The sequence below is a fragment of the Rhincodon typus genome, chromosome 24, assembly GCF_021869965.1.
Source record: "Rhincodon typus isolate 14 chromosome 24, sRhiTyp1.1, whole genome shotgun sequence".
NCBI lineage: Eukaryota > Metazoa > Chordata > Chondrichthyes > Orectolobiformes > Rhincodontidae > Rhincodon > Rhincodon typus.
Window position 1 is genome coordinate 3,791,278 of NC_063355.1, and position 15,859 is coordinate 3,807,136.

The 15,859-nt window shown below is 44.7% G+C and overlaps 1 protein-coding gene and 1 long non-coding RNA gene across 6 annotated transcripts in view; one reads left to right on the plus strand and one right to left on the minus strand.

Moving 5' to 3' along the window:
* The window catches only part of LOC109919403 (protein PML-like), a 29,745-nt gene extending 14,056 nt beyond the window's left edge, over positions 1–15,689 (minus strand). Inside the window, exons 1-5 of one of the 5 annotated variants that reach the window (XM_048611190.1) lie at positions 15,572–15,689; positions 11,099–11,609; positions 6,531–7,114; positions 6,115–6,161; positions 4,048–4,171 (exon numbers count right to left, since the gene is read on the minus strand). In XM_048611190.1, the coding sequence (XP_048467147.1) occupies positions 4,048–4,171; positions 6,115–6,161; positions 6,531–7,114; positions 11,099–11,609; positions 15,572–15,581 (1,276 nt within the window). In that variant the 5' untranslated portion in view covers positions 15,582–15,689. Of the gene's footprint in view, positions 1–4,047; positions 4,172–6,114; positions 6,162–6,530; positions 7,115–11,098; positions 11,610–13,369; positions 13,403–14,482; positions 14,591–14,994; positions 15,014–15,367; positions 15,541–15,571 lie in introns of those variants that run through there. The other 4 variants (XM_048611191.1, XM_048611194.1, XM_048611193.1 and 1 more) reach the window with 4 other exon arrangements.
* Positions 14,739–15,859, plus strand: part of LOC125485924 — a 9,679-nt gene continuing 8,558 nt past the window's right edge. Inside the window, exon 1 of the long non-coding RNA XR_007264628.1 lies at positions 14,739–14,857. This is a non-coding gene — a long non-coding RNA (uncharacterized LOC125485924). The remainder of the gene's footprint in view (positions 14,858–15,859) is intronic.

Here is a 15,859-nt window from a genome sequence, read left to right on the forward strand (position 1 = left end):
CAATGCTTTTCCATGTTGAACAATTTTGAGGAAGCACGGAAGGTGGCAAGGGTGCAGAATGTATTCTGGATGGGGAATTTCAATGCCCACCACCATGATTGGCCACTAGACTGGTCCTGCAGCAGGTAGTAAGGGAACCAACAAAAGGGGAAATGTCACAAATGCATCTGTCCATGACAGTATTGGTAAGAGTGACTACCTCACAGTCCTTGTGGAGGCGAAGTCCTCCCTTCACACTGAGAATAACCTCCATCGTGGAGACAGACTTTGAACAGATCTAGCAACTCAAAACTGGGTCTCCATGAGGTGCTGTGGGCCATCAGCAGCAGATGAATCATACTCAAACAATCCGTAATCTCACAGCAGACATTGAAGAAGGTTATCTAATATTACAAAGAGATTGTCATCAATTGGGTCAATGTGCTGCAGAGTGGCAGATTGAGTTTAATTTGGGCTAAATGTGAGGTATTGCAGCTTGGTAAAACAAACAAGGCCAGGACTTATACAATTAAAATGGTAGGGCCCCAGGCAGTGCTGCAGAACCGAGACACCTAGGGGTTCAAGTACATAATTCTTTGAAATTTGCGTAACATGTAGACAGGGGTGGTTAAGAAGGCGTTTAGTATGCTTGTCTTTATTGCTCAGACCATTGAGTATAGGAATTGAGACGTCATGTTGACATTGTACAGGGCATTGCGGAGGACTCTTCTGCAGTATTCTGTGCAGTTCTGGTCACCCTGTTATAGGAAGAATATTATTAAATTGGAGAGGGTTCAGAAGAGATTTACCGGGATGCTGCTGGGAATGTAGGGTTTAAACTATAAAATTAGGCTGGATTTCTTTCACTAGACTGTAGGAGGTTGAGGGGTGACCTTGTAGAGATTTATAAAATCATGAGGGATATAGATAAGGTGAATAGCAAAGGTCTTTTCCCTAAGATGGGGGAATTCAAAACTAGGGGGAGTATTTTGAAGGAGAGAGGAGAAAGATTTAATAAGAACATTAGGGACAACTTGCTTACAGAGGACGGTTCATGTGCGGAATGAACTGCCAGAGGAAGTGGTGGATGCAGGTACAGTTACAATGTTTATGAAGTTCATGAATAGGAACGGTTCGGAGGGATATGTGCCAGACACAGGCAGGTGGAACTAGTTTAGTTTGGGAACATGGTCTGCGTGGACTGGTTGGACCAAAGGGTTTGTTTCCATGCTGTATGACTCTATGATTCTAATTCCCCCACTCTACCATTACCATCAACCTAGGCAATCAACCCAGGTTCAATGAAGGGGGCACAAGAGCTTGCCAAGAGCCACACCAGGCATACCTGAAAATGAGGTGTCAATCTGGTAAAGCGGCAAACTGGGACAATTTGTATGCCAAACAGTACAAGTAACAAGTGATAGTCAGGACTAAGCAATTCCACAACCAACAGATCAGATCTAAGCTCTGCAGTCCTGCCACATCCAGTCGTGAATGGTGGTGGACAATTAAACATTGGAGGTATCCGATATCTCCATCCTCGATAATGGGGGAACCTAGCACATCAGTGTAAAGAATAAAGCTGAAGCATACACAACAATCTACAGCTACACGGGCTGAGTGTATAATCCAACTTGGCCTTTTCCTGAGATGCCAGAAGCAGTTCCAACCAGGAGTCATTCTGGACTTGAAACATTAATTGTGTTTGTCTCAGTCTTCACTGATGCTGCCAGATCTGCTGAGTTTTTCCAGCACTTTTTGTATTTTTCCAGATTTCCAGCAACCGCAGTATTTTGCTTTTACAAGGGGTGAGTGGACCTGGCAGAAGCCAAACTGAGCAAACTATTCTGATCCTCACCAAATCTCCTTTAACAGCTCCCTGCAAACCTATGGCCTCAATCCTAAGGGCACCGGATACTTGGCAACACCACCAAGCTCCCCTCCAAGCCACACATTATCCGGACTTTGAAACATATCGCCGTTCTTTCACTGTCACTGAGTCCGAACCCTGGAACTCTCTCCCTAACAGCACCGTGGGCCTACCTACACCAAATGGAATGCAACGGTTCAAGAAACTCACCACCACCTTTTCTATCGAAATTAAAGACGACCAATAAATTCTGGCTAGCCAGCAACACATACATCCCATGAACAAACTTTAAAAAAAAACTGTGACAAATAAGTTGTCATTTGGAAGTGTATGGAGTCATAAATTAAACTGAAGTCTTTTTTCCTTAAGATAGGAAAATCATTTTGACAAATTTGATTGAGCTCTTTGATGAAGGAAGTGTTCATTTTTGGGCATGGTTATTTGAGAAGGCTGTCACAGCCTTGGAGAGATTTATTAAATGGTGCAGGAATGATGGAATGCAGCTCTGTGGAGAGGCTGGGATTGGTCTTGATTCATGGAAAAGTTAGAGGGTTTAAGGCTGTTCAAAATCAAGAGAGGGTTTTGACAGTTGAGAAAATCTTGTTTCTAATGGCAGAAACATTGGTGATGGGGCGAATACTTGTTTTTTGCGTAAATGAGTTGAAACGCCTTGCCCTGCATATTTGATATGGAGGCAGGAAGCAGGAGCCAGGTCTAATTCTGCATCAGAAACTGACCTCCAATGGGAAACATACTGAAGCTAAGATCTCATCCTTAAAATGGATACAGAGATGACCTTCCTGTCTGCTTAAAGGGTAGGAATGGAGATGGATCAGGGTTCAGCCAGACTCCCAGGGCAGGAATCACTAATATTTCTAGGTGATTTAAGGGAGAAATCTACTCAATGTGCCAAAATCTTCCACTTCAGCAGAGATGTGACAGGAGAGCCTGAGCAAGTTTGCACGCAGTACAATTAAACAAGGCCACCTAACAGGCAGGGAAATCCATCCTAAAATATTTCCCATCTTCAGCCAAAGGGCTTCAGGCCAGGCTATTGCACAGCCTCATGCTGCTGCTTTATTCAGCAGGAGCCCGGGTGCCTGTCAATGAACCTGACCATGAAAATTTACTACAGCCAGCACATACTAGGATCAACCAGAATTAAATCTGGCCTCGTGTCAACCAGAGAGGATTCCCTGTTTTGAAGGTGACACATCTCTTAGGGAGTGCGGGCCCAAGGAAGGAGCAGATCAGGGCACTCGAGAAAAATCATTAAATCATACGAGTAGGAGGAAGCCATTCACCCCGATTCATGGCTGATCATTCAGCTCTGCCTCCCAATCCCACTTTCTCCCCATGCCCTTTGATCCCTTTAGGCCTAAGAACTGTATCTAACTCCTTCCTTCTGATTTGATCTCAACTGCTTTCTGCAGCAGAGAATTTTTTAGGCTCATCACTCTCTGGATGAAGAAATTTTTGATCTCAGTTCTAAACAACTTACCCTATATCCTTACACGGTGTATAGCACAATAGGAGCTCCACTGTGCCCGAATCAGCAATTCATTCCAGTTCTTCCTTCATTACCCTACAGATATTCCCTTTCAAATGCTTCCTTTTGATAGTTCACACTGAATCTGCTTCCTCCTTTCATTTGCTTCAATTGTCCATCCAATTTCTTTTTGAAAGCATCAATTGTTTCTGTTTCAACACCCTCATGAGCAGGGAGTTCCGGGGCTCATGTTCTCCAGAGTTCCAAAGAACGAGAGGTGGTGATGTCGTTCAAAACAACCAAAGTTCTTACAGGGATCAACAGAGTCAATATAGGAAGGATGAGGAGTTTAGAACCGGGGAGACTGTCGCAGAATAAAGGATAGGCCATTTAAGACTGAGACGAGGATGGACTTGACCAGAGGGGGATGAATCTTTGGAATTCTCTACCACAGAGGGACATGGAAGTTCATAGATTTCTACACATTAAAAACTCCAATAATAATGGAGATAGAGCAGGAATATGGTATTAAAAACAGATAATCAGCCAGAATCTCATTGAATGGAAGAGTAGGTTTAAAGGGCTGAATGGCCTACTCTTGCTTCTACTCCTTACATTCATAAGTAATAATCCAGTGTAGGCCAGACCTGTGGTTCACAAGGATGTTAAAAAGATCGCTTTTAAAGATCTCTGTTAAAAAGATACTTGCTGTTTGGTGACATCACATTCTCGAACTCAAACTCATCGGTGTTGCTCACGGTTGCTCTGAGCATCTCTTCAGCTGCTGGGTGGATCAGGAAGTTGCCTGGGCTCTCTCCTGCTGAAGGTCTCTCCTGGTCGTGGTAACAGAACAACAGTAAGAAATTCTACATGTATTGATGGAGTCACTGTGACAAGAGTCCCTCTCTCCTGGGGCCAAAACCTTATAAAGGCATTTGCCTGCTCCTTGTGGTGGTTAAGCCAACTTAGAGCAAACTTGGAGAACGGTGTAGAACTTTCTAGTCAGTCATGCAATGGGAAAAACATTGGAGCGTCTTCGATCACCATCCACAGCTCGAGTCCACAGAATTCATGCAAAGGTGCACAATGTCACATGGTGGGGGAAGGCAATGGTTTTGTGGTATTATGTTGGACTGTTAATCCAGAGACCCAGGTAATGTTCTGGGGACCCGGGTTTGAATCCTGCCATTGCAGACAGTGAAATTTGAATTTCAATAAACATCTGGAATTAAAAGTCTAATGACAACCATGAAACCACAGTTTTTTTTTTCTTCACAATCTGCTTCACTCATGTCCTTTAGGGAAGGATACTGACATCCTTACCTGGTCTGTCCTACATGTGACTCCAGACCCACAGCAATGTGGTTGACTCTTAATTTTGGGGATGGGCTATAAATGCTGATGCCCTCATACCATGAATGAATTAAAAAAAGTTTGTGACTCCCAGGGTGAACTTTTGTCCTCACACTCAAAGTATACCCACACACAGCAGCTATTGCCAAACTGGCCCCAGGTCCAAAGCAGACCATATTGACAGCATTAGATACAGTCAGCATGCAATTATGAAAGTAATGTTATGCTTAACTAATCCACTGTTGTTCTTTGAAGATGTAACTAGTAGAAGAGATAAGGGAGAACCAGTGGATGGGGTATATTTGAATTTCAAGAAAACTTTTGATAAGGTCCTATTTATGAGACTAGTGAGCAAAATTAAAGTACGGGTAATATACTAGCATAGTTTGAGAATTGGTTGACAGATTGACCAATCAGTTTCCAATTTCCAGGAAGGTGGTGACCAATGGTGTACCATAGGAAGCAGTGCTTTGACCCCAGCCAATCACGATATCCATAATGGATGAGGAAATCAAAAGAAATATTTCCAAGTTTGCTAACAACACAAAACTAGGTGGGATTATGAATTGGGAGGAGGATGCAAGGAGGCTTCAGGGTAATCTAGACTAAAGTGGCAGATACAGTATAACGTGGATAAATGTGAAGTTATACACTTTGGTGTGAAATACAGAAAGGCAGAGCAATATATTGGTGTAGATCCACACTACCCAATGTAAGGTGCAGCAGCAATTATGAAAACAAATAGCATGTTCATCCTCATTGCAAGTGAATTTGAGTTGAGAAGTAGGGATGTCTGACTGCAGTTATACTGGGCCTTAGTGAGACCACACCTGCACAATTTTGGACTCTCTACCTCAGGAGGATATCCTTGTCAAAAAGAGATTGCAGCAGAGGTTCAACAGGGCATGTATTCACTGGAGTTCAGAAGAATGAGGAAAAATCTGTTTGAACCACATACCACTGTAACAGACTAGATGCAGGGAGGGGGTTTTCCTTGGCTGCGGAGTCTAGACCAGGGAACTCAGTCTCAGGATACAGAGAAGGCCATTTAGGACGGAGACGAAGAAACATTTCTTCATTCAGAAGGTGGTCAATCTGTGGAATTCACCATCACAGAAGGATATGAAGATGGGTAACTGAGCATATTCAAGAAAGAGATTGACAAATGTTTAGATATTAAAGGCAACAAGGCATATAGAGAGAAAGCAGGAATATGGCATTGAGATAGGGGATCAGACATGATCGAATTGAATGTCAGAGCTTGTTTGAATGGCCTACTCCTGCTCCTCATTTCTATCCTATCCCATTCCCTCAGCTACGACTGCGGGTTAGATGAACACCACAGAATTGGGCATCTGTATTGCCTAAATAGCCAGCTTCAGTGTTTCCATCCAGCAGCCATCTCCACCTCTGCAGTACCTACCAGCAGCATGTCCTCAGCTTCAGAATCATCAGCTTCCTCGATCGGTTCTGAAATCAAAAATGTAACAATCAGATGGAGGCAAATTGTTACCAAGGTGAATTATCAATAAGAGGACAATGCAGCAAACTTCACATTTCTAAAGTGTGATTGGATGAATATCAGTGAGGGCCCTCAACGTTGGAGCCATGTTCCTTTAAGTAACACACAATTTAACAGGGAGTTCCATAGGAAAAGTTGTTGCTTGAGAGCATATTCATTCATTGAAAGCACCAAACACTACCAGGACGGGTACAGCACAGGGTTAGATACAGAGTAAAGCACCCTCTACACTGTCCCCATCAAATACTCCCATCGCAGCTCCAGCACAGGATTAGATGCAAAGTAATATTTCTCTAAACTTATTAAGTATCAGTTACCTTCTTTGCAAAAGAGTGTTCCCAGTAGATTCTGTGTTTCCAATGTGCATTCTATGAACTCAATCCAAGTGTCTTCCTTACTCAGATCCTCAAATGTCTCGGTCACAACAGCCGTCAGTGCTGAGTTGATTGTATTGTACATCACCATCATCTCCTCACTGCTGCCAAACCTCAGCAAGTTTTCTGCCTGCACTTTGCCAGCTCCCAATCGTTTAATTATTTGTTCTGCATTGTTCAAGCTGTTGGTCAATCTCCTCTCCACAGAACTGCACCCACTCTCTAGCTCTGTCAGCAATGCATCGCCTTGCCTATCAATCTCTTCAATAGTGGCTGAAGCCTTCCGTTTTATTAATGCTTCTGTATTATTTTTCGCAATATCCAAGCTTTCTTTCAGGCATTTCAGTTGGTTGTGGGCTTCAATGAATTTGTTGTGGTTTTCTTGGATTGTCTCTACCATTTGTTTCAACTCTTCCTTCTTCAGAATGACTTCCTGCTTAATGTCATGGTAACAGTGATCTGGGGAAATGTGAGAAAGAAGTAGGCAAGTGCAGCAAATGCTCATGGAACACGTCTTGCAGAAAAACCTGAAAAGAAAGTCAAACACAGCAAGGCTGACATGTTAAAACAGAGGTGCAACAACATTTACATAGCAGCCTTAGCACATTAAAGCATCCACCACAGGAGCTGTCTAAAGCAAAGTTTTCACTGAGCCCCATAGCGGGATTTTTGTAGAAATTTATGGGGCCTTTCTGCCTCCTCCACCAACCCTGGCAGAACGTTCCAGACTCCTACCAAACTCTGTGTAAAAAAAAAAAACTTGCCCCTCACATCTCCTTTAAACTTTTCCCCCCCATCTCACCTTTAATGCATGCCCACTGGTATTGGACATTTCAACTTGGGGAAAAAAAGATTCTGACCAACAACTCTACCTATGCATCTCATAACTTTATAGATTTCTATCAAGTCTCCCCTCAGCCTCCGCCACTCCAACGGTATTTTCTCGGTGAAAATTCTTCAAGTTTCCTTAGACCTTCAATCAATTACTTCAAATCCACTCCCCAGGTCAGTGACCTTCCTGATAACTGAGATAGGTCTTCTTGTCCACTCCATTTGAGCATTTGATAATCTTATGCACCTCAACTAAATCCTCCTCTCAGCCTGGTCTGTTCCAAAACAAAAATTAACTCCAGCCTTTTTGATCTTTCTTCACACTTGCCAACATCCTTGGGAATCTCCCGCACATCCTCTCTATTGTTCCTCTACACTTCTCAGCAGGTTGCTTTCTTTGCCTTTCCCTAATACATTCTCATTTTCTCAGAATTGAATTTCATTTGGCAGTTATTTGTGAACTTAACCAGTTCACTGACACCTTCCTGCAACTTTTTTCTGCACAAACAATCAAGTCATACCATCCACAAACTCCTTACTCGTGCTCTTATAGTTAATTCTATTTCTCCATGTCCACCACTTTCTTATGTCCACTAACAACACAGGAGCAGAAATTAGAGTGTTAATCTGGGCCTCCAGTGACATGACCACAATGTATTTTGTCACCCTTTGCTGTTTGAGGTATCTCCTCCAATTGCCAGAGTTTTCAGGGTTTTTATTTTGCACTTGAATTCACTCTCTTTTAGCTCCATCTCGTCTCTTACCTTGTTAATTTACCCTGGTTCTCACTTTGTGCCAAGTGAAACTCTTGCCCTATAGGATATGAATTGGCTCTGCAGCACATTAAATTTATGGCAACTTTTGAAACATCTCCCAATCATCCAATTACAGATTCGTCCAATTTATTATTGACGGTCTTGGGGTCAACCCATTGAATCAACCTTTCCTAAGTCTTGAATCTTTGTAGTTGTTTCTGCCTTTCAAACCTAACTTGATCATATTACTATCACTGTTATAACATTCATATATGACTGTTAACTACACCCTAGACGAGATTTACACCGGCATAAACACTCTAGAGACAAAATTCCCCGAGGCTCTCTTCATTGTGGCCGGCGACTTCACCAAGCCAACCTAAAGAGGGTGCTGCCAAAATACCACCAACACATCTCCTGCCCCACCAGAGGATGGAATATTCTGGACCACTGCTACACAACCATCAAAGATGCCCACCACCCAATCCCCCGCCCACACTTAGGAAAATCCGATCACAGCGCTGTGTTCCTCCTCGCAGCTTACAAGCAGGAGCTGAAAAGGGAGACTCCTTCACAAAACAGTACAGTGCTGGTGCGAGGCTGTGGAAGACCGTCTCTGTGACTGCCTGGACTCGGTGGGCTGGATCGTATTCAAGTGTTCAGCGGAAAACTTAGATGAGTACACCACCTCCGTCACGGGCTTCATTACCAAACGTGTAGGGAACGGTGAACCAAATCCGAGTGTTCCCCAACCGGAAACCTTGGATAAAGCAGGAAACCCACTCCCTACTGAAGATCAAACGTGCAGCATTCAAGTCAGACCACATAGACCAATACAGAAAATCCAGATATGACCTCCTGTACAGCCATTAGGGAGGCCAAGAGGCAGAACTGGACCAAGTTGGAGGCCCAAACCGACTCCCGCTGTCTATGGCAAGGTCTAAACAACATTACAGGATACAAAATGAAACCGTGTGAGATAGTGGACAATGACACATCCCTCCCTGACATGCTCAATGCTTTCTATGCTCAGTTTGAGCAGAATGCCAGTGGCGCGGTGATGCCCATCCCCACAGCCCCGGACACATCTGTTCCCTCCGTCAATGGTGCAGACGTCAGATTGGTTTTCCTGGGAGTCACCCCAAGGAAAGCGATGGGCCTGGACGGTGTCCCCAGCCGAGCACTCAGATCCTGTGCGAGCCAGCTGGTGGAGGTATTCACCGACATCTTCAACCTCTCCCTCCTACAAGCCAAAGTCCCCACCTGCTTCAAGAAGACCACCATCCTCCCTGTACCCAAGAAAACACATGCAATGTGCCTTAATGACTACCACCCAATAGCTCTGACCTCAGTAACCATGAAGTGCTTAGAGAGGCTGGTCATGGCCCACATCAACTCCAGCCTCCCAATCTGCCTCGATCCCCTACAGTTTGCCTTCTGACGTAACAGGTCCACAGAAGATGCCATGTCCCTCGCCCTGCACTCATCCCTGGAACATCTGGACAACAAAGACACCTGCGTCAGACTCCTGCTTGTTGACTACAGTTCTGCCTTCAACACCATTATCCCCTCCAGACTGATCTTAAAACGGTGTGACCTTGGTCTCAGCCCCACCCTCTGTAACTGGATCCTCAGCTTTCTGACCCACAGACAGCGATCAGTGAGGATAGGTAACTGCACCTCCTCCACAATAACACTCAACACTGGAGCCCTGCAAGGATGCGTCCTCAGCCCCCGACAGTATTCCCTGCACACCCACGACTGTGTTGCCAAATTCCAAATGAACAGCATCTACAAGTTCGCTGACAACACCACTGTATTGGGATGGATATCAAACAATGATGAGTCAGAATACAGAAGGGGGAATAGAGGGCTTGGTGACATGGTGCAATGAAAACAACCGGTCTCTCAACGTCGACAAAACTAAAGAACTGATCATTGACTTCAGAAAGAAAAGGAGAAGAACACGCCCCCATCTATATCAATGGAACCGAGGTTGTGACAGTGAAGAGCATCAAGCTCCTCGGAGTGACAATAACCAATGACCAGTCATAGACTTCCCACGTAGATATTACAGTCAATAAGGCACAACAATGCCTCTTCTTCCTCAGGCGGTTCAGGAAATTTGGCATGTCCATAAGGTCCCTCACCAACTTCTACAGATGCACCATTGAAAGCAAACTGTCTGGGTGCATAACGGCTTAGTATGGCAACTGCTCTACCCAGGACCGTAAGAAACTGCAGAAGGTGGTGTGCACAGCCCAGACCATCACGGAAGCCAACTCCCCATCTATGGACTCCATTTACACGGTTTGCTGCAGCGGAAAGGCGGCCAACATCAAAGACCCATCGCATCCTGGTAATGATCTCCTACAACCTCTTCCGTCAGGCAGAAGATACAGAAACCTGAACACACGCACAAACAGGTTCAGGAACAGCTTCTTCCTGTCCGTTATCAGACTGTTGAATGGACTCTAGCCTCAAAATAATGTAACCTGCAATGTAACCTGAATGCCTCGAAGTCTTTTTGATCTGTACGTCCTTTGCTTGCTGTGATCTGCCTGTAGCGCTCGTAAACAAAGCTTTTCACCGTATTTCGGTACATGTGACGATAAATCAATCAAAAAAATCAACTGCCTGAAACTTTAATTCATAGTACATCAGTAACTTAATACTATTCATGCTCCCTTTGTGTTTTTGACTGATTAATGTATACTCCCTTTATTTCTTACCTCTTCTCGTAAACATTTAAAGAGGTCCTCACCATTATACCTTAGGAACAGCATAGCCATTGATGAATATGGCAGCTTGACCTGCGAGCACTATCTTCTCAATGAGGGGATCCTGCATAACATGAGGAGACCTAAAGGGCAGGGTGTAAAGGGGGATTATAATCATTGGGATCATCGAACAGAATATCGTTACCTTACATTCTGTTCCTTGTGGTCTGGACAAATGGTCTGTTTCCCCTTCCTTGCGAAAGTCACAAACTCTTCACAGCCAAGCGTCCTCAGCTCATCCAGAGTCTTCACCAGGTGTCTGTACCTTTCGGTTAGCAGCTGGTGGGAGTGGCAGCACCTCAGGCACATGAAGTGGTCACATTCGAAGCATAGGGAGATGGCTGGCTTGTCATCCCCACAGGCCTGGCACAGGCTACACCAGATGTCCAGACCCACTTCTATCCTCTTCTGCAACTGCAGCTTGCTCAGCAGGTTTGCAGCAAACGTGTTGTCCTGTGCATTAGTGACGTCCTCGTCCACAGGGGCACTGCACACAGGACAGGTAGCACCAACTGGGTTTGCCTTCTCAGCCTGCAGACACTCCTGGCAAATGCTGTGAAGACATGGCAGCAGCTTGGGTCTATCCAGCTGTTTGCTGCAAACTCCACATTCAAATTCCTCAGGCACCAGACTCGCCGCAGAGGTGGTTTCCATCACTTTACAAAAGAGAAAAAATAAATAATTGAAACGAACAGCCTGGTTTGTTGATTAAACAAAGGATAGACAGATCATGAAGAAATAAACCAGCAGACCAATCCTCTGTTCAGTCCAACACTTTCAGTCTCAGCAGGATCCCTGCATAACTGCAGTTGGGCAAAACCACTCATCATCAGGGACTACTACATGCTCAAATCTTTAAATAAATTCTGGGTTTGCCATCACCAGCATTTCTTCCACCATAAATCCAAGCTGTTGTTATCATGACTGAAATATACTACGACCTCCATAACACAATAAAACATCTAGTTTCATAGAGTAGTACAGCACCGGAACAAACCCTTTGGTCCAACTTGTCCATGCTGACCAGATTTCCTAAACTAATCCAGTCCCATTTGCTAGCATTTGGCCCATATCCATCTAAACCCTTCCTATTCATATATCCATCCAGATGCCTTTTAAGTGTTGTAATTGTACCAGCCTCCACCACTTCCACTGGCAGCCTCTGTGTGAAAACGTTGCCTCTCAGGTCCCTTTATTTCCCCTCACCTTAAACCTATGCCCTCTAGTTTTGGACTCCCCTACCCTGGGGAAAAGGCCTTGTCTATTTATCGTATTCATGCGCCTCATGATTTTATAAACCTCTATAAGGTCACCCTCAGCCTCCGATACTCCAAGGAAAATAGCCCCAGTCTATTCAGCCTCTCCCTATATATCAAACCCTAGAACCCTGGAAACATCGTTGTAAAGCTTTTCTGGACCCTTTCAAGTTTAACAACACCTTTCCTATAGCAGGGAGACCAGAATGGAACACAGTATTCCAAAAGTGGCCTAACCAATGTCCTGTACAGCCTCAACATGACCTCCCAACTCCTGTACTCAACGCACTGACCAATGAAGGCAAGCATACCAAATGCCTTCTTCACTATCCTGTTTCATCACAGCATCAACAAAATTTGACACTGAGCTGAAGAAAAGGTACTCGGACAGTGAACAAAAAGCATGGGCAAAGCCAGTTTAAGGGATAAAGAAAAAGAGGAGTGTGAGTGGGGCTGAGACAAAGAGGCTTGGGGAGGAACATCCAGAGCCTTGTGATGAACATCTGAAGGCACAATCACCAGTGACAGGGCAAAGGGAATTGGAGATAGGACCAGAGTCATGGGATTTCAAGTTCTCAAAGGGATGTGGGACTGGTAGGGATCGCACAGAGGGAAAAGGGTTCACAGACGAAGGGTGCGAGAGAGGAAGGCACAGAATGATTTGAAAACGAGGCAAGAATTTTAAAATTGAAGCAACGCTGGACCAGGAGTCAGTTAAGGAGGGTGGGCAGAGTGTTGTTATGATTTAAGAAACAGGCTGAGTTTCAAAAGAGATGAGGTTTGTCGAAGAAGGGGTTAGTCAGGACAGTACTAGAATAGTGGAGTCTGGAGATAGTAAAAACAGATGAGGGCTGCAGTTGCAGATAAGCTGAGGGAGGGGAGGGTTATGGAGGTATGCGCAGTTTACTGTGCACAGTCTCAAGCTCATCCCATTGAATTAACCTTGGTATGTGAAATCAACCCCCACCCCCGTCAACATCCTAGGGGTTACCACTGACCAGAAACTGAACTGGACTGGACTAGTAATATCAATACAGTGGCTGCTAGCTCCCTCCATGACTCAGTTGCTGCTCAGATCATCCCACATTTGAATAGGTGAGACTAGGAGCTCTGCACGTCCCATGCACCATTTGTAAAATTAAGAAAAGGTTGGAAAATACCTGACAGCTGGGTCTTTAAAAACATGATCAGCCACTAATGTCGCTGCAGCTAATCTCTCTCATCAGCAACATCAAATTGATCAATAGCACAATGACATCACGGATCCAGCCCAACAGACATACACCACTTCACCCTTTGCCTTTACTCTCACTGCCACAGGCCAACAAATTCCCCATTATCTTTGTCATTTAATCTCTTCTGTATTCCAATCTATCACAGACCTCCCCTTTCATTTCTTCCTTCTTCTCCCTTTTTCCTACATTAGTTTATAAAATTTTTAATCACCAACTTCTTACGGTTCTGACAATAGGTTATTGACCTAAATGTTAACTGTTTCTTCCTCCACACACTCCCCCCAGCCTACTGAATGTAGCCAGCATTTCCTATTCCAAAAAAAATCAGATAATGGGACCCATCTTTGAAAGGGTGCAAAGAAATCTAAAGCTTCCTGTGTGCCGGTATTTGGAAGGTGGCAGTGCAAATTGAGAAGGTTACTAACACAGCCTATGTCACTTTTTACATGTAGAGCAAGAACATGCAAAATCAAGGATGTCATACTGCATCTATATGAGAGACTGGTCAGAACTCAGCTGGAGATTAGAGAATCATTGACTGGCTACAGCACAGCAACAGGCTATTCAGCCCATCTTCTCTATGCCTACTTCTCTCCGAGGGCATTGCACCCAGTATCACTCCACTGCCTTTTCTCCACACCTCTACAATTCTTTTTCTCTTCAGCTAATAATCCAATTCCCTTTTGAAAGCCGTAGTTTAATCTGCACTCCCCAGATGTGCATTCCACATCCAAACACCTCACTGCACACATTTTCTCTCACTTTGCCTTTGATTCTTTTGGCATTCACCTTAACCCACATGCCCTCTGGTTCTTGTACTTTCTACAATATGGGAACATTCTTCCCTACCTGCCCTGTCCTGACCCCCCTAGTGAGCTCTAGGACTGGAGTAAGCATAAGAGCACTCAGTTATGTGGAGACACTAGAATTATTCTCCAATGAATAGGGTAATTGAAGGGGAAATTTCATAGGGACATTCAAATTACTCTACTCTTGTGCAGTGGATAGGAACTAAAACTTTACAGCACAAAAACTGACCATTCAGCTCACTGGACCTGCACCATCCCAAACAAAAAACTGGCTGCCCATTCTAATCCCATCTTCCCAGCATCTTGTTCATAGCCTTCATTTTCTGAAGCAGAGTCCCGACCCAAAACGTCAACCTTCCTGCTCCTCTGATGCTGCCTGGCCTGTTATGTTCCTCCAGCTCAATGTTGTCTCGGATTCCAGCATCTGCAGTTCTTGCTATCTCTTGTTCATAGCCTTGCAAGTCATGGGGCTACAGAGAGGGAGGAGTTAAATTCACGATGGGCTCCTAATCAGGAGCGACAGAGATGGAGAAGCTGAATCCAGTAGCCGGAGACCCCCTGACCAGGGGATGCAGATTTAGGTCATTGGCAAAAAGAAACAGAGGTGAGATGAGATGAGATAACAAGGTGTAGAGCTGGATGAACACAGCAGGCCAAGCAGCACCATTGGAGCAGGAAGGCTGACGTTTCGGGCCTAGACCCTTCTTCAGAAATGAGATTGGGTTTCAAACAGCACAATACCGCAAGAGTGCCCTGTGGACTTTAGCCGTTTCGTGGCTGTTCCTCAGGAATAAGAAGTTTCTTCCTTAGAATCAAAACGCTGACCCTGGGAGGGGGAGCCGGGTCAGTGCCTGTGGGGTATAGACGCTGCTGACGGTGATATAGCTGTGAACGATGCCGGGGCTCGGTCAGGCAAGTTTCCCCTCAGTTTGTTACTCTCCCATGGAAAGTGAAAGTACCCAGGGCCCAGATACAACTGTTGGTTCAGATTGCCATCCCTAACCCCCGGGCAATTACCAACCCCAGGTCTACAACACCCTTAGTACCCATTGACAGAGTCTGAACTAAGGAAAACACTTAGTTGAGTTCAGAATTATACCCAATCACATCTTACCATAAATCCTCCAGGCAGCAAGGCAATGTGACTTTTCCTCACTTCCTACATCCTGTGTCTCATTAGCATGTCACATTGTCAGCTTTAACCCCTTCCGCTCCATGCATCCATTCTCAATTCTCAGATCCGACCCATTAGATTACATTTCCCCTAATATATCTGACTCCACATTCCGTTTTACAGGAATACCAACGTGGCACTTACACTCGATCATCCCAATAGCAGGTTGGAATCGGTTCTTGCTCTACTTCGGAGAAAAGGGGCAAGCTGTTTGGTTACTCTCTGATAAGTAGTTAGGGTATTTTCCATTCTTTAGTTTTGACATAGTCTACAAATTTATGTAGTTTGTAAGCTCACCCCTATCACATCACAGTTTAGTTGTAGACATTCCCAATAATACAGCACCGCCCCGCCCCGCCTTTCTTCCCGTACTTGTGCCACTGCCTCACAAACCAGAACCCACTTCTCTCACACTAGAGATAACAAGGTGTA